The following is a 26,921-nucleotide window of genomic DNA, read 5'->3' as shown; positions in this document are numbered from 1 at the left end:
CTCGTCAAATCAGAGCCGCTGCTTTTCTGAATACTGTTTGTAAAGCAGTGAACTGGTTATTACTTCACAGCTTTATCTCGCACTACGGGTTTGGATCATTCCACGGTAAGAGGGGTTGTGCATTTGGTTGAACTGTGCAGACCTGTAAATCTGTGAGAGTTTGCAGCTCAAGCTCATGAGCTTGGGAGTTATCTACATATGTGCCTGACTCAAATCTGTCTTGTGAACAGAAAAAGCAGTGGTGCTTTCCTTAGATAGTAAGATTGATCAAGTATAGAATCATTCCCACCTCCCCGATTAGTTATTGAGCTATAGAATTGAGGAGCCGAGGAGAATTCTGTTAATGGAAGGAGCTGCGAATGCTTAGAGCTTTTGAGCTCTGTGATATCACCTATTTGTGTAGCTGATCAATCCTGCTGTACGTGGAAAACACCTATTGCAGATTAGCAAAAATATATCATACATATTTTGGAAAGACACACACTTCTTTATCACTTTTGTTTCAGTCCATACATACTGTGGGAAGGAACTTATTTGCTATAATCAGTTCACTTTGTTTGTTGTTGGAGCTGGAGGTTTTGGTGGAAAACGGATATCAAATAAAGCAAAGGTAAATATTTACTTCTTTTTTTCATTAATTTATCTCCATAAACTCTTGCCTCAAGTCAAAGATGTTTCTGAGCAATAGAATAATATAAAATAGTGGTTCTGAACCCAGTCCTTGAGGCCAACTGGAATTTCAGAATCTCCACAATGAATATGCATGAGAGAGACTTCTATGCACTGCCTCTCTTTTATGCAAGTCTGTCTCGTGCATATTCATTTCGTTATTTATGTATGTTGCATTCCTTGTGATCTTAATTTAGTTTTAATGCAGTCAGGCTTTTGGTTCAATCTCTAGTTTTAAACACTTTAGACTACTGTAATTTGATTTATTTAGTTTCATGCAAAAAGAACATCAAAAGAATGCAAATTATAGCTGTTAGACTGATATTTAATCTGAAGAAATTCAATCATATATCGGATTATTATTGGCGTTTACATTGGCTACAGATTGAAGCGAGAATATTAAAATTTGGTTGCAATTCCTATAAGACACTGAATGGTTTGGTTCCTACCTACATCATTGGTCACCTTAAGTTTGTTGACAGCGCTTTGCACATGATTTTAGACTATTTGCTTTCCTTTCAGTAAAAGGCTGCCTATATAAATGATTTTTCAATAGAATTTCTTGCTTATCAGGTGGCTCTGCGGGATAATAACTTTGCTAATCTGATTCTAAGATCTGATACTTATTAATCTTCAGGAAATTGATAAAAACTTATCTTTTGAGAAATTTTTTAAATGGTTGAATTGTAATTCACTGTGAATGTGCATTATTTTAGAATTGTAAACCACACTGTAGTTGCGGTATATAAATGAATTGTTATGTTATGATATTCTGGAAGCCTAAAACTAGTCTAAAAGACATTTGGAGCATTGAGATAAAGCAGCAGATTTCTGCTACTCAATGGCCATGGATTTGGACTCAGATGCTGACGCTGTACATCTCATCCTCTATGAGACAAACTTGGTTTTTTCTGTTGCATAGAGTTTTTGGGACCCCATTTCGTTTGCAGAAGTTAGACAGTTCAAAATCTGTCATCTTGAAATAGGGACACTGGATCATTTGTTGTTCTTTTGTCCTTTGATACTCAACTTCTGGAAATCAATATGGGGACAAATCAATTTGATTCTGGAGTCTTCGATTCCATTGTCTTATGAGATGGTGATCTGTGGTACATTGTTGTCACCTAAACCTCCATTGGATATATATAAAAGTAGACTATTTGCCATAATGACTGGGATAGCCATGCAAATGGTTACGAAAAATTGAGATAGACTTAAGTTCTCCTTTTGATGGGGTTCTTTATGTTTATGCTACAAATATGAGAAAATGAATTCAGAAATTACGTGACAAATTTTGTTAACAATGATTAGCTGGATTATCCCCTTATTTCCTATTTGATTTACATATCCAGGGAGGGAGGGTGGGTGGGAGGGAGGGGGGTATTATATTTTCTTGTATTCATTGACCAAATGAAAGTGCTGTTTATGATTTTTACTGTATGTATCCACTTTGTTTTTGTTCTTGAATTAGGGTGGGGGGAATGTTTTGTAGTATTTCTTTGATCAATTGTAAGTGCTGTCTTGAAGTCAATTATATGTATATTTTAATGCACTGTTTTTGAATGGAAAATTAATAAAGAGTTAAAAAAATGTTATGATATTCTGAAAACCTGTCTGGCTGGGAATTCCTAATGCTTGACTTGAGAACCATTGATTGTTTTCAGTTTTAAACTGTAGTCTCATCTCTGTTAGGTATATTTCAACTGAATTCTGGTATCAGGATATTGATGATTTTTCCTAGTTGCCTTTTGGGGATTCACTTGGGACCTGAATTAAGGTGCTCTAGGCCAGTCTTCTAATTTTTAAGCTATTAAAGTTAGCTGGCATTTCTGTGGAGGATCCTCCATGTTCATTCCAGCCCCTCCCCCCCACACACGCCCCTTCCAATGAAAAAGGAAATTCTTCTTTTTACTCAGTAGAAACCCAATTACTCTGTTTGAAGTTATTGCAAACTAAGCAGTTCCTTCTGCATACTTATCAAAGAGGTGAAGAAATGTGATTTTTCTTATCAACTGAGGTCGACTACATTCTAAATTGGTTACAATGATATTTCACATTAGATATTTCATTTACCTGTTTGGCCTTCAGACCAGGATGTCATACCTTTCTTGACATCTTCATCACTTGAAAACTGCTGTCCACAGAGATTTCTTCAAAACTCAGAATAAGAAATAATCTGAGGGAGCCAGGTCAAGACTGTAGGTTGGATGGTTCCGTTGCTGAATCCCACATTCTTGGATGGCAGCCTGTGATTGTCGTGAAGAAGCAACACACCTGCTATGAGTTTTCCTCATCTTTTCTCCTTGATTGGCTTCTGCAAAGTGATCATTGTGTTGACATAACTCTCCCTGGTTATGATTGTCTTGTGTGGTATGAACTGCTGAAGCAAAAGTCCATCAACCCAGAAGACAGTTGCCATGACTTTGCCTGTAGATCTTTCGGTCTTGAACTTTTTATTGGTGGAAAATGACTTATGCTTCCACTACATTGACTCCATTTTGGACTTAGGATCTCTCTGATAAACCCAAGTATCGTGTCCAGTCACCAAACGATGAAAAATTCACTTGGTCTTCATAGAGCATAGAGCATCTTCAAGTTCTCCTATGTTTCTCTAACAGCACTGAAACCTTGTGACCTTCTGATATGGCATCAGCATTCTTGGAACCCATCTTGCACTAACTTTGGAAATGTCCAACTTTTCATGAATTATTTTCCAAACTGTATCTGCCAATATGCCCATTTCTTCAGCTATTCGGGAAACCTTAATTTGTCTATATGTCCAGTGTGAGCAATATCAAGTTAAATTTCAACATCCGAGTCTTCCCAGTGCACTACATCACCTTTGCGCCCCACCACTCAAAGGACTATCTTTTTCTCCATATTTATGCAAGCAGATAATGAGGTCCATGGGTCTCCCCACCCACGGATCCAGTGCATGGTGTGCATGATCCAGACCTGCTGGAGTCCCAGAGGAAGTCTCTCCATCTTGCTGCAATGTTCGCTCTAAAATAAGACCAACCACCTCCATACTACGGGGTTCCATGAAGACAAATATTACAATGCCTAGAGCAATTCTCAAGATCTTCCATTTTTAGTGTAATGTCTTCTAGCCACTGCTCCTGCTCCTTTTCATGAACCTCCAGCTGTATCTCAGCTGCCGCTAATCTATACCCAATATCTCCCACATCTCTAGTTCTTGGATCCATTCTCACATTTCCACTCGGAGGAGTACAAATTCAGTTTCTTGTGGTGCTGAAGAGTTCTTTTGCCCCATATCAACCATGGCCATCATTGTCTCGTATTGCACTGCCAAAGATGATGCAGCCTGTGAGTAGGTTTTGATGTCACTTTGCTGTTTTCAAGCGGACAGTTCTGACTGTGGAGCTTTACAGTATTGCCCCATATCAGCCAGGAGGTAAGTAGCACGTGAAGGAGCAAAAGAATGCACAATATTATGTGAGTATCTTCAGAGTTAATCACTCAGGCTGCCATCTGTGCAAATGACATCACTTCCTCTCCAGAATCCTTGCTTTTCAAGAACTCTTACATTTTGTTTTACAGATGACGAACTGAGTAATAACTGTAATAGCGATAACATTTCCTTATGGTTTTAGAAAAACTACAATCTTATTCTCCCAATGAAGTTAAATTCCTGACCACTTACCCAGCAGTTTCTTTGTCTGCAGACTTGAAGCCTAATAAAATTGTCATAGTGGACTGAGATTGCTTAATGAAAATGCTTTGTTACATTTCAGGTAACTATTGTTAAATTTTTTGGCTTTTGTCGTCTTTAACTTTCCCGTGCACTTAAATATTCATAATATATTGAAGATGGAAATTAATTTTGGATTACAAGATAACTAGCATCGCTTCTTAGCTTGGAGGGAGGTGGTGTTAAAATGGTCTGGGACAGCAAACTAGATTGTGTCCTTGTCTCAATCTCTTATGGCTTATTTCCAGGTGTGTATTGTACCCTAATAGATGTTTCTGTTCAGTGAATTACTTAAGTGTTAAACTATGTGCAATCAGCTGTTTTATTTGTTTTTTGGGTTTTTTTTCCAGATAACAGTCAATCCACCTAATAGACCCCCAGATGTTATAGCCAGTGATGTTACCTCTGTTGATCAGGTAAGATTTTCAGTTTCTTATTTTTATTTTTTTAACTTGTAATGATCAACACACTGTTAAGAGATAAAATAAATATTCAAATACTTTTCCTTTTGCTTTTTGTTGATAAGTAGGGTGAATCGGCAATACAAGTGAATTTGCACTTGCATTTTAATTCACTTACTGCTGAAAAGGGTTTCCCCCCCCACCCCCTCTCCTTTCTCTTCATATGTTTAATTTTGACTTTTCTCTGGGCTCCTAGAGCAATTCTCAAGGTCTTCCATTTTTAGTATAGTGTCTTCTTGCCACTGCTCCAACTCCTGTTTGGGTAGTGTGTGAAATTTAGGCACCAGGGAGGAGGCTAGTATTGGACAATGCCCCCGGACTTCATACAGTATCTTTGGTGTAGTTCAGTGATCTCAAACTCGCGGCCCGGGGGCCACATGCGGCCTGCCAGGTACTATTTTGAGGCCCTCGGTATATTTATCATAATCACAAAAGTAAAATAAAACAGTTTCTTGATCATATGTCTCTTTAGCTATAAATGACAATATTATTATTAAGATTTAGCCAAAAGGAAAGATTTATAAACTATAAAGAGTTTTACCTCATGCAAAATTGTCATTTCTGTAATAAGACATTAACTATTTTTTCTGAGGCCCTCCAAGTACCTACAAATCCAAAATGTGGCCCTGCAGAGGGTTTGAGTTTGAGACTACTGGTGTAGTTGCAGCAAAACTCAGTCACACACTTCTCTTTTTCTCTTGGGAGGCAAACTTGTCTCTCGGCACCCCAGGATGATGTCACTCGGGACGGAGTCAACTCTGTCCCAGGGTGAGATGAAACCGTGTGAGTGAGGCTGCTTTGTTTAGAGCGGCATTCTAAAATGCAGTGCAAACACGTGAATAACCGGAGTTGCGAGTGTCGAACCCACGAATATGGAGGGAAATCTGTACTTAACAGCTTCATTACATGCCCCCCCCCCCAGTCCTAATGCTTTTGGACAGAGTAGTCAAGTGATTCGCATCTATCCATTCCACTCAGTATTTTATAGACCTCTTATCATATCCCCACCTGAGCTGTCTCTTCTCCAGGCTAAAGAGCCCCAGCTACGGTAGCCATTCCTCATAGTCTTCCCATCCCCTTTATCATTTGTATTGCCATTCTCTGTTCCTTTTCTAATTCCACTCTATCTTTTTTGAGATGCAGCAACTAAAAAGGAGCAGTCACATCATGGAGTGATATAACATTCTCAACTTTGTTTTCCTTTCCTGATAATTCCTAACATTCTATTTGCTTTACATGAAAGCATAGAAACATGATAAAGGCCAAATGGCCCATCCAGTCTGCCCATCCACAGTAACCATTATCTCTTCCTCTCTCTTAAGACAGTGGTTCTCAACCCTGTCCTGGGGACCCCCCAGCCAGTTGGATTTTCAAGATATCCCTAAAGAATATGCATGATTAGCATATAAAGGAAGTGACAGGTATGCAAATCTCTCTCATGCATATTCATTAGGGATATCTTGAAAACCCAACTGGCTGGGGGGTCCCCAGGACAGGATTGAGAACCACTGCTCTAAGAGATCCCACGTGTCTATCCCATGCCTTCTTGAATTCAGACACAGTCTCTGTCTCCACCACTTCTTCCAGGACACTCTTTTCCTGGCTTTTTGCATTTAATATACCTAAAAACATTTTTACTAAGTGTTTTTTGCTTGGATCAAGCAAGAGGAATGTGCATTATCTTTTCCTGCCTACTGGCTTTACTCCAAAATTGTTAGGAAACAGAACTTGACAGTTTGCTTTATTAATTGTTGAACAATCTAACTACATTATTACTAACGTCAGTCTGATGTCCATAATCAATTGTCTCTTGTCAGGCTGTATGGCAAGCCATTTTTTTTTTTTCAGCTGCTTCTCAAGAGACAAATACCATTTCAAAAAAGAGGACAGTGGTGATCGTCAGTGAGGACATGAAGGCTGCCAATCAAGTGGAGCAAGCTTCCTCCAAAGCAAGGCAAATCATAGGTTGCATACGCAGGAGTTTCGTCAGCCGTAAGCCTGAAGTCATTATGCCATTGTATAGATCCATGGTGAGACCACACCTGGAGTACTGTGTGCAATTTTGGAGGCCGCATTACCGAAAAGATGTGCTGAGACTAGAGTCTGTGCAGAGAATGGCAACCCGGATGATCGCGGGTCTCAAGGATCTCCCTTACGAGGAAAGGCTGGATAAGTTACAGCTCTACTCACTCGAGGAACGCAGAGAGAGGGGAGACATGATCGAGACGTTCAAGTATCTCACGGGTCGCATCGAAGTGGAAGAAGATATCTTCCTTCTCAAGGGTCCCACGGTAACCACAGGGCACCCGTGGAAAATCAGGGGAGGGAAACTGCACAGTGACACCAGTGGTTGACTGCTGGAACAATCTTCCACTTCAGGTCACTGAGGCCAGCAGCGTGCCTGATTTTAAGGCCAAATGGGATAGATACGTGGGATCTATTCACTGAGTTAGGTGGGGAAGGGTCATTGCGGTGGGCAGACTGGATGGGCCGTGGCCCTTATCTGCCGTCTATTTCTATGTTTCTATGACATATAGATGAAGCTAACAAGACAGGACTGAAAAGGAGGCTCAGAGTTCATACAATAAAAGAAAATTGATTGCTTTTGGTGGAACTAATTGCTAATGGGTTTTATATAGATCATTTGAGACCACCACAATTTTGCTTTTGCATTTATGAGCATGGTCGTTTTTGATAAATATTCAATAATTGTAGTAAGATGAGCAGAATTCTAAACTGCACAAATTAATGACTAGCAGTTAGATTTCATCTAAATAATTCCATCAATGAGAACATATATTAACCTACTAACACTGGTTTTGGCCCTTTAGTTTATTTGTACTTGGTATACCACCTTTCATAGTGGGAATCAAAGCTATTATCCCATGAATGTTTCTGGATAAAACTGGAGCATGATACTCAGCAACAACCAGCGGCAGCAGGAGACTGTTAACATCCATAAAGGGAGCACGACTCAAACAAATGGTATTGGAACCCATTAGGGCCCAGGTGATCCTGGATCTGGTACTCACCAACGGGGATAGCGTCTCGAAGGTCTCGGTAGGAGATACTCTAGCCTCCAGCGACCACAACATGGTGTGGTTCTACCTCAGGAAAGGTTTCCCTAGATCAAACAAGAAAACAAAAGTACTCAACTTCCGAGGCACTGACTTCGAATGCATGGGAGATTTCGTCCACCAGACACTGCAAAACCAAGCTACGACCGATGATGTGGAAGCTATGTAGTCATCCCTGAAATCTACCATACATGAAGCGACAAGCCTCTACATTAAATCAGTACACAAATGGCGGAGAAACAAACCCCAATGGTACTCCGCAGAAATCTCGCACCTCGTCAAGGAGAAGAAAAAAGCATTTATTTCCTACAAACAAACGGAGACTAGGGAAGCTAAACTAGAACATAGGGCGAGGTCTGCAGCAGTCAAAACGGCAGTCAGGGAGGCCAAACTTCGAGTGGAAGTAGCCCATCATGTTTAAAGATAATACATTTACGGCCTCCTTCCATGCTAAGGATTTTATCTCTACTTTATTTCTCTAGGTCATGTCTTACAGTTCTGTCTCTATTTTCTCTTTCTCTATTGTTATGTCTTATATTGGTATCTTTTCATTTTACTATCTTTGGTCTATTAATACTAAATTTTCCATTTCTTTTGATGAAGACTTTTGCTTCTCTGCACGGGTAAATATATAATCTGTTTATCTCTTTCGATTTTTTTTCAACCTTCATTCTCTTGGTGTCTTTACAAAACTCCACTTGTTTCTTATCTAAATTGACTTTTTCATTAAATAATTTGTTTTAATTTCAACTTCTTTTTATGCTACCTATTTTTTTATCCAATTAGCAAAATCATAAAATCCAATGCACACTTGTTATAACAATATTTTATTAAGGATAGAGCACCATTTGTCTAAAAATATTTTATTTCTGTACATTTGCGGTACTTTCATTATTCCCAAATCTCTGGGAATACATTGTACCCTACAATAATGTAATAGAATAGTGTAATGTAGTTCACTTCTAATAATTTTCTTTAGGGCAATCAATTCTTGCCATCTGTCAATCAGAATTTCTTCATCAGTGTCGTCTTCTCAATTTAAATTTTACTTCTTTTTTTCTGTTTTTGATTTGTGTGAATACTTTGGGTTTTTTTTTTCTTTCCCAATGGCTTTCAGATCCATTTGGATGTAGGTAGTAAACCTGTTTTCTGTTAACTGGGGTTATACAGCACTGAAAGCAGTCAAAATCAGACACAAAAGGTTTGTTCCGCAGTTCAATAATATTTTATACCCTTGCTGGAAACAGATAATGTAATTAAACTTGTTAGGCATTTAGATAGAACTTCTGCTTGCAAGCAAGTTTTGCACCATCTTTGACCAGAAATTTTTATGGGACGCTGATAACTGCCCTACTAAGCTTCCTAAGTCCATTTGTCCATCCTGTGGAGGGCAGCAGTATTCACTGGTCCATGGCATCTGGATGCTTCCTGACAGTCTGATCTCAGTCTTATGGCAGCTCTTTTTTCAATTGTATAGACTTTAATGACAAGTCCTGAAAATAACACCGACATTTTGGTTATTATGTATAGCTTGATGGAAACTGTAGGAGTATAGCTCATCATGTATCTCCATTGTGTGGTGCAAGTACAGTAAGTTTAGACACATTCATTATGTAAAAAGTGATGATTATTTTCTATATCTCCAGGCTGCATTGTACCGGCTTAGCGGTGACTGGAATCCTTTGCATATTGACCCTGGTTTTGCTGCTCTTGGAGGTCAGTATCTAATGAAGAGCTCTTGTTTGGAATGGTTGGCTCTCTGACTTAAAAAGATAAAAGTTGGATCATACTTTTATTCCACCCCTTAGTGTTGAACTTATGAGTACAGTACTCCCCCCGATATTCGTGGGGGTTCTGTTCCAGAAACCCCTGCGAATGCTGAAAAACCGTAATATGGTTTTTAGCGGGGGGAGACGGGAGAGGGTAGCCGGAGAAGCAGGAGAGAGCAGCCAGAGCGCCAGCGAGTGAAGGAAATCACTCGCGGCATGCTCCGACTGCCTCTTCCTGCACTAAAGTCGGGCCTCACCAATCAGGAGCTGCTGTCATACCGCGAGTGCTCCGGCTGCTCTCTCCTGCCCGGTCACCCGCAGTCTGAAAATACCGCGAATGACTGGGACCACAAATGACCGGGGGAGCACTGTAGTGCTTTAACCAGAGGTTTGTCTCCAAAGTGTTTTATTAACATCGTATAAACAAAGGCACAATGCTTTAACTTGATTTTTTTAAATCCTTACTTTTATTTATGGAATTATGACAATTTTATATTACTTTGAGCTATTTTGCCATTTTAATATAAACATTTGAGAGGTGGCATGTGGGCTTCAGTCTACAGATGTGTTGTAATCGCTTTCTGGAATGACAAGGAGACAATTTATTTTTTCTTGTACGGCACCGCAAACATGGAACGCCCTCCCTATTACTTTACGGGAGGAGAAAGACCTTGGAAAATTTAAAACTGAGTTAAAAACTTTCCTTTTTAAAGATGCCTTTTCTACATAATTTTATACTTCATGAATTATATTTATTTGGTTAAACCTGTTTTAACTATATCCCTTTTGTATTTTCCCTCAATGTTTCTTCTTTACTTTAAAATTGTATTTCATCCCTCCTTTCCCTTTGTTTAACAATGTTCAAATTTAGTGTTTTTTAGCCATTATTTAAATTGTATGTATTGTAATGTATTGCATTGTTATTGTTCTTCGTTTTTATATTGTAAATTTTAAATGTAAATCGCTTAGAATATCCGATTAAGCGATTTATCAAGTCCCATAATAAACTTGAAACTTGAAACAATAAGAGCAGCAAAAATGCTAAAGAGGCGTGTGTTTGTTTGTTAGCTATTTTAGACCTAAAGCCCCATTTTGCATCTGGGTTCCACATGGCAGTTGGTATATCCAGGTCAGCACATTCACATTCACATTTTCTTTTTTTTCTTTTTTATTAAGTTTATTGAATATACAATTCTTCAGAACAGTACAAGATAAAGAAATACATCATACATAAAAGGAAATTAAAATTTTAACAGAATTCCTTCTAGCCCACATTAAATTGGTGGAGTTATCATAATTGCTTCAAGTAATACAAATAGTAACTAAATTAACTTGAGAAAACTCAAGTTAAAACTCTTTAGTGCCTTTTAATAACTTGACTCTCAATAAAGACCTATTTCAAATTATTTCTCTACATTCTTTCCCTGTTCACAAAAACTTAAAAATTGCTGAAGCTGTGTAGGATCCCAAAAAATAAATTCCTTCTCTTGTAATTTAATTATACATTTACATGGAAATTTTAGAACAAATGTAGCTGCCAGTTGCTCTCGCTAAATCTGGAAATATAAGAACATTATCTCTACAGAATTTTGTTGTTTTATTTTTGAAATATAACTTCATAATTAAATTCTTATCTAGTTCACTTAGGCAAGTCATTAAAAGGGTAGCGTCAGCACATTCACATTTTCTGAGTATTTTATAAAGGCTCTGCCAAACATGGAGCTTTTTGTAAAGTATGTATAAGGATGTTTGGTGATATATGCAGATGGTGGCATCTCTTCCACATGTACGTGCTAGCACTTACACTTACACATGCAGAGCTGCCAAGAGGGCCCAATTTTTGAGAGGAAAATTTTAGTACACCCACTATCTTGGCTCCCACTCACTCAACCTCACGAGTCCACCTCTAGATACACCTCAACCCCACAGCTATTCCAGAAATACCTTATTTACATCAGTGACAGCAGGGATGGGCATGAGAGTGTATGAGAGTATGTTTGTCCACCCTGTTCAAAATCTATACCCTCCAGGAATGTAACCATGTGAGGGCCTTGGCCCCCCACTTTGAACTTAAATTCCCTCCAAATTTGTAGCACTGGTTGAATTAACTGGTGGTGATTCCCAAGCCCTGTCAGCCAAAGAGGTCCACTGCCCAATCCCCCTACCATTCCATTTAAGTAGTGCAGAAGTTAGCAGCGCGCTTCAGCTGCCAATGCTGGCACTCCCACGCATATGCAGTTCAGGTACTTGAAAGTAGGAAATAAGATACTTAGACTAGCCTAATGCTTTTTTAAAATTAACTTTCTGAGGCCAAAATATCCTGTGTCAGATCAGGACAGTATACTGCAGTTATGGTATCCTCTTCTGTCCTGTGAAAGAAAGAGTTGGTTTTTGAAGGCTTGTCAAAAATGTATTAAAATTAGTCCAATATAAAGGTATCTCATTTCCATTTTGTGTATATTTATTAACCTCTATTAACACAGCTATAATACTTTATCCTAAATTAAAAATAAAATTCTTTTTTTTCTCACTTTTGTCTGGAGAAGTTGGATTCCAGAGAGGAGGGAAGGAAAGAGAGATGAAGATGTGTTAGACCCAGGGCGGAGGAGAGGATCATGGAGACGTATTGCATCCAAGGGTTGTGGATGGAGGGAAGGGAAATTTTGAGTGTTGTGGTAGGGAAGGGAATCAAGTACAGGAAGGATGGATCCTGGATCAAGGGAAGGGGATTTTGTGTAGAGAAATGGAGGGAAGATTTTGGACAACAAAAAGAGAAATGGGGAGACATGGGAAGATAGTGCAGATGCTAGATATAAGGAGAGATCAGGAGAGAGAGACCATAGATGATGGACACATGGAAGGTGGGAGTTGAGAGAGAGAAGATTCTGTACACGGGAAGATGTAGGGAGATGGAAGGAATATAATAGACATGGTGGGGTGTATATGTACATGGAAGGAAGAAACGACATGATATGGCATAGGAACATGTTGAATACAAGGACAAAGGAGATAAGGGCACATGGAGGGAGGTGACATATTAGACATTGGAGAATATATGCGGATGGTGAATATTGGGAGATAGAAGGGAGATGCTGGGCATGGAAAGAAATAGATTGAGGGGAAATGTTAACATAGTGGCATGGGAACATGGACAGGATATGCTGGACATTGGGGGATATAGGGAAAGATTGCAGATGCTGGATATGAAAGGCGGGTCTTGAGAGACATAGTAGATACTGGACAGTGGGGCATAGGTCAATGGAGGACAGATGTTGGATGTAGCAGGAGAGAAAGGGAGAAGATGCTGTGCACAGAGGAGACAAACAGGAATGCTAGGCATGGAGGGATAATGAGATGAGAGCAAGAGAGAAGACATTAGATGGAGAGGAGTGAGAGGAATAATGCTTGACATGGAGGAGAAGGAAATTACTGAAAGGCTGAGGAAAAAGAGAGAAATGAGTAATAGTGGCTAGAAAAAGGGAAAGAGGGTAATTGAAGAGTATATGGTAAAAAGCCTGGCAATGTATGGGCTGGCAAGAGTGTGCTGTCTGCACTACTGACTGGGCCGCCACTTTCAGAATGACTGCATCAGTTCTTGCGGGACAGCATGCTCCTGCAACCATTCTGAAAGCAGGGTGGGCCCAGGCAACAGCTCAGTCAGTACACTCCTGCCGGCCCATACACCACCAGGCTTAAGGGGCGCTTAAAAAGGTACTGTGGGGCAGGGGATGTTTTAAAAGGAAGGGTGGGTGTGCTTGCCATGTTTTAAAAACTAATATCATGGTGGGGGAGGAAAAAATTGTTAGTCAGCTGGGATGGATCCGTCCTGTCCCAGCCTACCACTAGACCACCAGAGGTGAGGGAGTGGTAGACTACAGGTCAGGGAGAGGGGACAGGGTGCAGAGCCTGGCAAGGAGTGAGGGAAGCTGGGTGCACAATTTGGTTCAGATTGGGGTTTTTTTTCTTGTTTTTCTCCTCTAAATCTGGGGTGCGTCTTATGGTGAGGTGCGTCTTATGGAGCGAAAAATACGGTACCTTGCCAGCCCATGCTAGAAACCTATACCATGGCTTTGTAAAAGGTGGCCTTTATATTTTGCATAGTGCAGGGGAAGTTTAATCTCCTGCTTCTCTGGTGTTGTACTGCATGCACAGTGTGGCTTCTTGGGGGTTCAGTTTAATTTTTGTGTATGTATTTCTAATTTGTATTCTCTGTGTATCGGATAAGGCAAGAGATTAGGATCAGATTATTGCAGTATATCATCTTTTACTTGAAAAATGTTTCAAGAGTACAAAACTGCCCCATGGTTTGTCACAATTACTGCAGGAAGAAACCTACATAAGTGCATGAAGCATCGCTGGACTGTTATAGAAGTTCTAGTAGGTAGACAGTGTTGGCGTCTTTTGGCACTTACGCAGCCAAGAGGTTATTTTTCTGCTTTGATTGCCTCTGGGCAAAATAACATAAGGATGTTATTTGAGATAATTAATATAATGTGGACTCCCACAATGCTGGGTTCAGATGTAATAGACTGCTTTTAAATAACAAAGTGGAAGGCTTATGAGATTTAGTGCTTATTAAAATGTTGCCTTAGGTGGTCAGTGTTTAGAAGATAATACTGTTATGAGTTTGCTTATGAGTTAGACGTTGCAATTATAACTGATCATGTTTAGGATAAATTTCTTCCTGTAGGAATATTGAAAATGCAGAGGTTACTTAAGAAACTAAACTTGTAAAAAGTAATTATTGTGTTTATTGGATCCTTGCTCCCCTGCTCTGTTTATACTTCTATCTGTTGTTACATTGCATTGGATTACTCTTTTTGTAGTTCACTGCTTGAGGTTGAATTTTCTGATTCCTGAAACTAGCTTGATGTGGATGTAATACTTTAGAAATCTAAGAGCTGAGAAGTCAGTATACTGTATGCTACACTTCAGAAGTAAAAGGTAAGTTTAATATTGCATGATAGTTTGATGTTAACTTCTCCCTTGGAGATTCTTTAACCATTGGCAGATTCTAGAGCTTGGGCGCCATACTAAATTCTAGGCTAGAAAATAAATTCATCAGTCTTAAATATGATGCTACAAAATTACCACATTTTTTGACTAATTATGAGGGGATAGGATTATATGTTGCAGTTATGGATCTCACAGATGGTAATATTTTCATCATGGTTAAAGTAAATGGTAGGTTAAATTAGGAAAAAGAACTGTGTGAAAGGAATCAGTTGGAATGGTCTTTAGATTCCTGTAGAGAATTTGGCTTTTCAGATTCCTGTAGAGAATTTGGCTTTTCCCTGAAGACAAGCAGGACATTACCTTCTTACATGTGGGTGATGACATCCATGGAGCCTCACTGCGGACATTGCCCAGCATTCTGTTACTTCTAGAAGACTTTTCCAGGCTCCTAAAGTGCATTTGTGAGTGCATTCCTGCCTGCTTGACTCACGCTGGACCTATATCATTTTCTCTGCAGATCTGTCCAGATGTGGGGTTTTTTTTAAAAAATCTGATGCGCAGGTTTTTCAGGTGTTTATTTGCCTGGTCTTCCTGTCCTTTTTTCCTTATGCTAAGTAACACAGGACCATTTTATGTTGGCTTAATTTTGTTCTCCTTATTTTATTTTAGATTTTGGCATTAAAATTTTTTTTTTCTTTTTCATGGCTTGCAGTCTACTTAGTCCTGAGCTCCTGGTCATAGCAAAAGGTTCATTCCATTAACGCTGGCATCGGAAGCATTGACCCTAATGGCATCAGGAGCTGCCTTAACTGCTAGAGATGTACCAACAACTGCTGGAGATGTACCAACCCTTGACATTGGGTATCGGTAGTGCCTACTTGGGTTGATCATTGTCAGACCCGAGACCAGGATTTTCCTTATCGTCCTTATCTGCACCGAGAGACCCTAATGCTGGGCATCAAGTGAAGATAAAGCGGCATGAGCATCAGTCCTCCTTGAAGCATGATATTAGGAACTCCTGGACATGGCATTGTGAGGACTGCTCCCCCTCAGTGGAAGCAGTGCTGCTGTGCCAGTCTTCTCAAAGTCAGAACCCTGCTTTTGATTCTGTTTCTACTGTACATATTTTCAGGCATTCTCCACATTGGTACCAACTCCAGCCCCACCTTTACCAATGCACATCCTCTAGGAAAGGCTTCAGGTCATGTTACAGGAGGAGCTGGGCTGTAGCTTAGCTTGGTGTAATGCTGAGGCATTGAGGGTGTTGGCACTGACTATACTGCCTCTCCAGCCCATCCTGGAGACCCATTCCATATCTGTTGGACATTTATAGATGCTGGTGCCTTGGGCATTGGAGCCAGCTGATAGATGCAATGCTTTTTTCCAGTCCACCGGGGAAGGAAGCGACCCCAGAGTCCAGGAAGGGATCTGTACCTCAGCGGACTCACCCAGTAATCTGAAACAGACATAGACTCCGGACTTTCCATGAGGAATTCTTGTTGAGTCGGACTACTTCTGGAGATCTGATGTAAAACCAGAGGACCTCTTGGGGTAGGGATCCCATGACCTACCTTTAGAACCTTCTCTGCCAGAGGTTAAAAGAAAATTTTTCCCAGAGGAGTTCTTCTTTGTGAATTTTTTGAGGGTAAATGGTGGCAGCTATTCCATTTAAAATGAAGATCAAGGACAAACTCAGGGCTGATATGTTGGACATCCTTGATTGACTCCCTAAGGCAGCAGTGACTGTGCCCATTTACAACATCCTTAAAACTGCATAGATTAAGAATTGGGAGATTCCACTCTCTATGCAGGAATTCCAAAGAAGGCAGAATCTGTTTAGAGTGCAGAAGGCTCCCAGATTTGATAAGCTGCAGCTTCTGCACCATTCCATGGTGATTGAGTCTGAAGCTCGAGGACCCATGCCTTGGCTCTCCCAGGCAGGGATGCTCATGCTGTGGAATCTTTTGGGAGGAAAACATTCTAAGGCTTGATGCTTATTTCCTGCATCCAGTCTTTATCAACTTTACACTAACATTTACTTGAAGAATTTGATGTACAGCATTCTAGAGTTTGTGGATGTTCTCCTACTGGAGCAGGCTGCTAAACTTTGCCAGATAGCCACTAAGCAGAAAGAGTGTTGGAAGCACATCACTTGGGACATGTCATTCAGACTTTCCACCATAGCTGTTGGCATGCATAGACTGTCATGGCTGTATGTCTCAGAATTGGAGACAGTGGTTCAGGAAATGTTGGCAGGCATCACTTACCAAGGCGACAGTCTTTTTGGGGACAAAGTGGAAAAAGTGGCAGACCCTCATAAACAAGAGAACTGATACCATTACGTCTCAGCCGACTCCTTAAGCCGCCACGTCTTGGAGCTTTTGGGATGAAAGTTAAGAGTGCCTACTACTTTCAAAGGTATAGATGTACTCTCTTGTCCTGCTCTCCACAACAAGCTCAGCCTCCATGCTCCTGTCCTTGGCAACAGTGGATCCAAAAGCCCCAGCCAGCTCCCTAGTCTAAGCAGGGAATGGGATTTTGACTAGCTCCTGCAGAGTATAGCTAAAATAAAAGTACCCAGCTCGGACGACTTTCCAGTTAGAAAGAGGCTGCATTTTTTTCCAGGAAAGGTAACCTTTTGTAACTTCAAATTGATGGGTACTTCAAATAGTCCAGGTGGGTTAGTCCAGGTCTAGGATAGTGGTCTCAAACTTGCAGCCCAGGGACCACATGCGGCCCGCCAGGTACTATTTTGAGGCCCTCGGTATATTTATCATAATCACAAAAGTAAAATAAAACAGTTTCTTGATCATATGTCTCTTTAGCTATAAATTACAATATTATTATTAATTCTTAGCCAAAAGGAAATATTTATAAACTATAAAGAGTTTTACCTCAGGCAAAATTGTCATTTCTTTAATAAGACTAACTATTTTTTCTGAGGCCCTCCAAGTACTGACAAATCCAAAATGTGGCCCTGCAAAGAGTTTGAGACCACTGGTCAGGGATGATTCAGTGCAGCCATTTCAGCGCTGAATTGAACGTGATGCTTGGTCCCTGTCATTGTTTTCAAAATGTTTTTCTTCATTGCTGATCAATTGTAAATGAAACTTTGGAATTGAACAGTAACAAATGTATTGTATAGGAAAAGCAATTCAAATGATAGAATATCCTACAGTTACAGGATAAGTCCAGTAAATGCTTGTCATGTGAACTGCTGAAAGTGTGCTACAGCCTTCACGCCAGTTTGGATCAGATACCTTCAAGAATCCAAGCAAAACTTGACTATTGTAGTAGATTAATATTTTTATTTAACTTCCAATCCATTTCTAAAGCCAGAAGCTTGTAGAGGAGAGCCAGGCGAGATCTGGGGACAGAGATATTAATAACCGCTACTCACAGGAAAGGCTCTGCCGCTCGTAATGGGACAATTCATCACGGCCATTTTATTGCAGTCATGCTGAATTGTCCCATTCTACCTTCCAAATTGTACAAAACTCAGGTCTCAGAATCAGAAAGTATTCACAGAGGAACTCTTCCTTTTTAAAAGCTTAAGATGGTGAACCATGAGAAGGATTCGATGCCAAGAACTTCCTTATAGCAAAAAAAGATGAGGATTTCATCCTATCCTAGATCTAAGGCTCTGAATAAATACCTAGTCAAAGAAATGTTCAGGATGATTTCTCTGGGCATTCTACTTCAATGATTCAGAAAAACGATTGGCTATGCTCTCTGTACTTAAAGGATGCTTAAACTCACATCCAGATATGTCCAAGGTCACAGGTGGTATCTCAGATTTTGAGTAGGAAAACACCACTACCGGTATCATTTTCTGCCATTTGGCCTTGCATCCACTTCCAGAATGTTTACAAAATGTCTTGCAGTAGTCACAGCATTACTACTTATACTGGGAGTGTACATGTATCCCTGCTTGAATGATTTGCTGGTAAAGAGCACATTAAAGAAGGTACTCAAAAATCAATGCCGAGAACCATTTGGGTGTTGGAGCTACTCTACTAGGGTTTGTAATCAACTACCCAAAGTCCCGCCTGCTGTCAGTATAGCATTTGGAGTACATTGGAGCTCTGCTAGACATGGTTCAAGCTCGAGCCTGCCTTGCTCAGACAAGAGTGGAAGTGCATATTTGCATCGCCCATCAAGTTTGCAGCAGTCAGCAGTTCACAACTCAGCAGTTGTTGAGGTTGCTAGGCCACATGCCATCCATAGTGCATGACATACCCATGTCACACCGCCATTTGTAAGGTGTCTATCGGACTTAAATATATAAGCCACCTGCAAGTCTGGTACATATCCAGGTACAGTAGGTTTTTATCTATTCCTGCAGGGCTCATCATTTTTTATTTATTTTTAATCTTTATTGATTTTCAAACTACAAATGCGCAATAGAGGGCTCATAATTTTAAAAAAATAAAAGAGCGGGATTTGAACTTGAGTCCCTTGGTATACAGTTCACTGCACTAGCCACTAGGCTGTCCCTCTGCTGTTCATGGATGTCTATGTGACCATTTTCTAAGAATATTGTCATACAGATATCCATGTCCATTGCTTTTTCTCCTTTCATAATATGGATGTTCCAGTGTGTATATACAGTATTTTTTATCAATGTTATCTGATAAGACAGTAGTTAGGTAGTATAGTATTTCCAAATGTACAAACACACAATTAAACCCTCCCCACAATAAATAGTCTTCTTTAATAGCTGAAGGCAGTTTGAAAGTGTAAATGTGTTCAGTAGCACACCCTGCCAATTTCACACAGTGTTGGGAGAACGTCCAGTTAGCTACTGGACTCCGCTGTTGGGAATCATCTGTCTAGCTCACAGGTGTCGAAGTCGGTCCTCGAGGGCCGCAATCCAGTCGGGTTTTCAGAATTTCCCCAATGAATATGCATTGAAAGCAGTGCATGCACATAGATCTCATGCATATTCATTGGGGAAATCTTGAAAACCCGACTGGATTGTGGCCCTCGAGGACCGACTTCAACACCCCTGGAGCTATTCAGTTAAATAATTCTCATCTTGGCATCCCTTAGGATAGGGATTTAACAAAGACAGTAAAACCCTTTAACTAGTGTTCCTTCAGTCCAGTGAAGACGTGATCATCCTGAAAAGAGGCACTTAATATTATCATAGTACTCCGTATTTCTTGTTGTAATGGGCACTTTGTTCTGTAATTATTTTATTGAAAAGTGAACAATTTGCTACTGTCCTCATGAACAACTGCTCTTTCTCCTCAGGCTTTCAGGTGCCCATATTGCATGGATTGTGCACATTTGGATTTGCTGCTCGGCATATTTTGAAGCATTATGCAGATAATGATGTGACAAAGTTCAAGGCAATTAAGGTATGTGTTTTCTTTGCAGGTGATTTTTTTGCTGCTTTAATTGCAGAGCCTCTCAACTATTTCAGTGGTATTTATTAAGGATTTGAAAAGAAGCACATGAAATCCTTCAGTTGGGTTGAGGGCGCATGATAGAATAGACTGTTCTCTTAGACGTCGGGAATAAATGTGCCCAGAAGACACTGAACAACCAATGTAAGTTGTTTAGACAACCTAGTATTTCTTTAAACAAAGGGACTCCCATTTTGAAGAAAAAAAAGAAAACTACTTTTAAATTTAGGAACCTATTCTCAGTCAAACTTAGGATCCTAAATTTCAGCGGAAAAGTCATCTAAATTCAGAAACTTAAAAGTTATACCTGTGGTCCATCTACTTAGATTTACCTAAGTTAAGTTTCTAGTGCTGAAAATCAATGCCTAGCTTCTTGTTTTTTTGCTGTGCTCTAAATCTGCACCCATAACAACCCACTTTTTAGGCTTCTAAATTTTGAGGCCTAGTGAAATGATTCTAACTTTAAGAACTGAACCTAGTTAGATTTCAAAGGGACCATTTTAGGCTCCTGGTTTCTCTAAGTTAGGCTCTGTAACTCTTGAACTAAAAGTGTTTATACATATTTTGCCTAAAACTGGCATTTGTGTTGTCTTAAGAGCAGGCAGTATATGTTCTGGTTCTCTGCCTTTCACCATTATTGATCTATTGTTTGTTTACATTTCAGCTTTCTGTGTAGTGATATTTATTTCATCTGGAGAAAATTTTTTACAAAAGTCTAATATAGCAGTTAAATCTGCATATGCTGATATAAATACTTTTTTGTATGATTCTTTTGGGCATTATAAAGTTAAATCAAAATATCAGAAATGGCTTTTCCCCTTACTTTTAGCTTAACTAGACAATGGAAAAACTACAGTATAAGCCATCATGCTCAAAACTGTATCTCTTAATACTAAGCAGCTATTTTTTTCTGGTCTATTCAAAATACTCCTTTTCAAAATATTGTCTAACCCACCTTGAGCTACAGTTTTAGCAGACCAATGCATTTGCCCCAGTTTCTGAAACCTTTTATTTGAAGCAGAGTATTTGTTCTACTGGGGACAGCCAGAGGAACTGGATTCCATTCCTGGGATGGGCTTCTGCAGCTTGGACCATCTAGAAATGGTTCATTGGCAACACCATAAAAGCCTTAGCTCAACACATCCCAAACTTTTATCCAATGCAACTCTGTTTTAATACTTAAAAATTTATGGTACCCCCAGATGATGAAAATAAAATAGCAGACCTCAATTTGGCTTTCCGCCTGTCTCCCATCACTCATTTTCTCCTTCTCCATAATCCAAAGCATGAAGACATCAGTGCTGGTAACAGTAACAGCAGTCACCATAGGGTCTGGTGTTTCATTGTGTGTTGGCAGACCTCTTAGCCTGGATCCTATGTAGAATACTGACAGGAAGCCTACACAGAAGGAGAGGTTAGGGCCTGTAATCATTCATTGATTCACAGGCCCTGTACTGACTGCCACTAATGTGCATCGTTCATAGTGGAGGACCAGAGGGAGGGAGAACAGCCCTGTTTCTATGAGCCTCCCATATACTGATATGAACATATTTGGGGTCCCGACCCATAAATTTGGTAGCCAGTGACACAGGAAGAAGGTGGAAGAGCTTTTGAGTAGTCACACATTGGTAAACAGACTTGGGCCCATGCTTGCAGAGTACTGGAAGTAGCCCTGGTGTGTACCTCTTGGCTGGAGAGCGTCTCCGCAGTGACTGGTCTAAGTGAATGGAAAAAGGATATAAAATAGTGTTCTGTAAACAAAAGTGTAGGTGCCTACTTTTCTTTATAGAATAGGCTTAATATAAGTGCCAAACACGTCGTCATTCTAATTCTCGGTAAATGACCCAAGCGGTGTTTTAATGTCTGCTTGGTCCAGTCTACTATACTGTCAACTCTGGATTATTGTAATATTGTTTATTTGGGGCTACCAAAAAATATTCTATTAAGGCTTCGATTAGTTCAGAATGCAGCAGTTTGTTTAATCTTTGATCTTAAGAAGTATGATCATCTTAGTCCTTTTTATGCTAGACTGCATTGGCTGCCTTTTGAGGTCAGAGTATTTTTTAAGTTTGGGTGTATATGTTATAAGGCTCTTTTTGGTTTATTACCTTCTGAAGTAAAAGGCTGCTAACTTTTCTTCATTGGGAGTGTCCGATGTGATGGAGAGAAAATACCCAAATATAAAAATAAAAACCAAAAATATTACATTGTATATTCCAAAGCAGATAACTTTTTATTATTCTAGTAATTAGTATTATAGCAGCATTTGTCAAATCAGAAATAAATCAGTTTGGACATATACAATGGAGAGAAAAGACCTTATACCAACAGTGCCGGCATCTTTCTGTAAGCATAGCATAGTTTCTCTAAAGAGATTGCCAGAGCATGGGGGTTTTTATACAAAAAGTATCTCTTTTTAGTAAGACCTTCCCCTGGCTATTAATGTACCACCCTACTGGATAAACCAAATGCCTATCTAACGTCCTCTCCTAGTCCACGCTTCCATTCTTCCCTGGGGGGCCCTGGACAGGCATAGCATCTAGAACTTTCTTCTTCTTGAAGTTTCCATTCTTCACACGGGTACAGCATCACGTTATCAGTTCTTAGGTTCCCAGATGGAGTGTTTTTGCTGACTTGCATTTTCCTTTCAGCACTGTTCATTGTCTTTTCCAGCACTGGTTAGTGTCTTTGAGAAACTCTTCACAGCAAGAAATCTACACACTCACATGCCACACATGTTCAGCATCTGAACTGAAACCAGTTTGCACAAGCCCATGACTAACAACTTCAGCAAAATATAGGAATAGGTCTCACAGCCTGTAAAAGTCTCCCATAGGCTCCTGTCATCCTTCTCACTTCCTATTTGGTATCTAACCTGAAACTGTTTAATTCATTAAAATGTACCAGAAATTCAGGTATGTTCCTCTTCCCTACCCCAAGGGCCTGTTGCTGTAAGACTTTTTTGGACAGGACATTGGAATATGAGTCTGCTGATTGTTCAAACCTATTCTTATCTTACATTTAGGAAATTATTGAAAACTCACCTATTTGATAAACAAGAATGTTGATATTTAAGAAGGTATTTTTTATTAGGCTCTGTATTTTAAATGTACTTTTTTATCTGATGCTGTATTTAATGGATGTAGTAGTTATAATAGTTGTGTTTTTTTATATTGTATTTTTTAACTGAAATGTTTCAGTTCTTCTATTGTGAACCGCCGAGAACTGCTGGTGGGATGGTGGTATACAAGAAAATAAATTATTATTATATTTTTAATAAGATTTCAAAATAAAATTAAAAGTTTTGAGAAGCTGTGCAACTGATTATATGTATCATTGTTTTTCATTCAAAAGAGTAAAAGCATTTTTAAAAAATGTTTGTTAAAGGTTCGCTTTGCCAAACCTGTGCAGCCTGGACATACTTTACAAACTGAGATGTGGAAAGAAGAGAGCCGAATTCATTTTCAGTGCAAGGTGAGAGCAGTGGGTATGGATGATTTGATGAGCAGCTGGCATTAAAGAAATATCTTGGAAAACATGCTATATTATCAAAACTTTAAAAGAAACTTTAGGACAATGAGACGAGACTTTTGGTGGAAAAATTATACCATAGCTAATTTATATACAGTGGAACCTCGGTTTGCGAGTAACCCCGTTTGCGAGTGTTTTGCAAAACGAGCAAAACACTCGGCAAACTTTTGCCTCGCAAACCGAGCATGTTCTGGTGTACGAGCACCTCTCTACCGCTCTAACCGGCATCGCACCCCCCGAACCGGCTTTGCAACCACCACCCCACCCCCGCGCGAACGCCCCCACCCTGCGAGAACCGCAAAGCACCCCCGTGCTGAAAGCGGCATCCGCCCGCCCTTCCTCCCAAGCACGGTCCTTATCCCTTCTGCTCATTGTAAGGGTGAATGCGAGCTCCCGCCTCTTGCCTGGGCTGAGCCTTGAGCATCTGCGCATGCTCAAGACCTTCTGGCTCTCGTTCTCTCGGAGATCTCGTTCTCTCCGAGAGAACGAGAGCCAGAAGGCCTTGAGCATGCGCATACAAGAACAATGCTTAGATTGGATTAGATCTAATGTAACATAATGAAATTGTTTTCGGGGTTCTGCTGCATGGGGGGATGGGAGAGAGGGATAGAAAGAAGCTGAACAAGGGGTTGGATGAGAGATGATCGTTGTACACACACACACACACACACAAAAAAAAAAAAGGCATCCCGAAAATAAATATGACAGTGTCTTATTTTCAGGGAAACACGGTAGTTAGTATGGGTAGTGTGAATGCCAGCAACATAAGAGAATCCTAAAGTAATATGGGTTGAAATTTCTCATTCCAAGCAAGAAAGGGAGCCCAAATTTTCTGGAAATGAGAGCCTATTTCTTTGAAGGGCAGGGAGCTCTCATTGTTTCCAGGCGGCCACCACTATGAGGCGGCTAGCCGTCACTATTTGGGCAATCCATTTATGATGACGGGGCAGTAATGCTGGAGGGGTGACATTCACCAGGTAGCATTTGATCGATTTGTCCACTGAGAAGCCCAATACCTCAGAGAAAAAATCCATAACCTGTTCCCAAAACATTATAATTTTAGCTCAAGACCACCAGATGTGGAGAAAGGAACCCTGGAACCCACAGGCTCTCCAACATTGTTCAAAACCCATTCCAGAAATAGATTTTAGGCACACTGAGGTATAATACCACTGGTACAGTATCTTATAGCCGTTCTCAACCATATTACTAGTGACTGAGACTCATAATAGAGAGCCCAGCTGCCTTAGTCTCATAGGTCTTGCCAGTGGCATTTTCCCAAGCAATCTGATCCTGCCGGGGCACTGGAATGGAAAGCAGTATAGCATTGTAAAGGAGGGTAACGGCACCCCTGCCCACCCTGTGAAGGACAGACCGCTCCTAGGGCGATGGGGGCTGTTGCAAAGCTGGGAGGGCTCTGGGGTTTTTTTGGTTTTTTTTAAATCCACCAATTGCTGATAATGGAAGAGATCGCACTCCATCAGTGTATACTCTTCTTCCAAATAGAAGGAAACCAACTCACCCTCAGAGAAAAGCTGTCCCAATGTTAGTAATCCCCTTCCCGCCCAGCTTCAAAACGTGGTGTCTAGTTCCCCAGGAGCAAAATGAGGAGCATATGGTATGGCTGTCCCAGAAAAAATATAATTGCCCACCCAGTAGCTGTGTACATAGTTTACATGTTGGAGGATAGGGTTCTCAGTAGTCACTAAATCTCTTATAATGGATCGGGGCCCTGCCTAGGATAGCTTGTTCCATGTGCATCTAGCCCTTTGGGATCTCCCATTTCCGGGCCGCATGATAATAAGAAAGTACAGTACCCCCATCCCACCCTGTTTCTTCCACTGATGCAGCATTTTATGCTGGACCCGTGGCGCTTTATTATTTCAGATACAGTAAAACCTTGGTTTGCGAGAATAATTCATTTCAGAAGTATGCTTGTAATCCAAAGCACTTGTATATCAAAGCGAATTTCCCCATAGAAAATAATGGAAACTCAGATGATTTGTTCCACAACCTAAAAACTTTAATACAAAATACTAATACTATATATACTTGTATTGCAAGATCTCACTCATGTAGAATATTCACTACACTCCTGCAGTGTCAGAGAGAGAAGAACTATCGGTCATTTGTGATGATGTGACCCTGTATACTGTATGTACTTGTATTGCAAGACTTTGCTTGTTTAGAACAGTCACTACACTCTTGCAGCGTCAGAGAGAGAAGAACCATTGGTTCAGTTGTGATGTGTGTATACTGTATGTACTTGTATTGCAAGACATTGCTTGTATATCAAGTTAAAATTTAATCAAATGTTTTGCTTGTCTTTCAAAACACTTGCAAACCAAGTTACTTGCAACCCAAGGTTTTACTGTATACTGAAATAGCTTCCTTTCCAAACGCTTGAAAAAGGAAGCAGAAGGGGGTATCGGCAGAGCTGAAATTAGTAAAGCAACTTAGGAAGTATGATCATTTTAATACCAACCCAACCAGGAGCTAGTTAAATGTTTCCAACACTCCAATTCTTTATAGATTTGCTTCATGATAACGGGATAGTTCGCTGTTTAAAGCCAGAAGGAAACCTTTTTTTTTGTTAACTGGTCTTTGTTGTTCTCTGATATGGGGTATTGGAATAATGCAATTTTTGATTTTCTAAATTATTTCTCCTATTTTGATAGGAGAAAATAGGTGCAAGTCTTTGCAGGTACTTTAAGGTTTGGCAGTTTTCAAAGTGAAAGTTCACGTGGTGTTCAGTGTTGAAATTTGGTGCAGAAATCGCAGGTAAAAGTAGCTGAATATTGGTTGCAATTCAACAGTTTAAAAGTTGCCCATATAGAGCAAATATACATACAGCGGATAATGTCCTATAAAGTAGGCTCCCCAAACTATTCTATAAATGTGCACATAATTTCCACACAAAATAGATTACAATGCTGCCCCATCTGTGCCCAGAATACACATCAGTCTTTATGCAGTCTTGTTGGCACGTATACCTACACTTTGTGTATTGGGCTACACAATTTTGTTAATCATTTTCCATGTGTGAAACATGTACAGAAAATACTTTTAACATGCATGTAAAATACTTTTAACATGTATTGCTGAAGTACTTTGTTGTCAGATTTGAAAATCTTTACAACCATTGTATGTTGGGTTTCAAAATTCATTTTGATTCCATGGTTATGGCAAAGCTTTTGTGGTTTTAGCCAGCCAGTGTATGGGTTCTGCTATGGTTTTGCTGTTTGGTAACAAGTCACGCATTTTTCATTTAATTGCTGCCTTTGCAATTTCTTCTGTTTTAGTTGCTTTCATATTCTGCATTTTCCATTTCCCAG

General features: G+C 40.0%; 1 protein-coding gene across 2 annotated transcripts in view; it reads left to right on the top strand.

The window, feature by feature from the left end:
- The window catches only part of HSD17B4 (hydroxysteroid 17-beta dehydrogenase 4), a 171,341-nt gene that overhangs the window by 105,331 nt on the left and 39,089 nt on the right, over window positions 1-26,921 (top strand). For both annotated transcript variants that reach the window (XM_033929033.1, XM_033929032.1), the window contains exons 16-20: window positions 507-610; window positions 4,732-4,797; window positions 9,566-9,635; window positions 19,901-20,007; window positions 23,443-23,529. In XM_033929033.1, the coding sequence (XP_033784924.1) occupies window positions 507-610; window positions 4,732-4,797; window positions 9,566-9,635; window positions 19,901-20,007; window positions 23,443-23,529 (434 nt within the window). The remainder of the gene's footprint in view (window positions 1-506; window positions 611-4,731; window positions 4,798-9,565; window positions 9,636-19,900; window positions 20,008-23,442; window positions 23,530-26,921) is intronic.

This window comes from Geotrypetes seraphini, chromosome 1 (genome assembly GCF_902459505.1).
Source record: "Geotrypetes seraphini chromosome 1, aGeoSer1.1, whole genome shotgun sequence".
Taxonomy (NCBI): Eukaryota; Metazoa; Chordata; class Amphibia; order Gymnophiona; family Dermophiidae; genus Geotrypetes; species Geotrypetes seraphini.
Note: the sequence above shows the minus strand (reverse complement) of the source record. Positions and strands in the feature narration are given on the sequence as shown.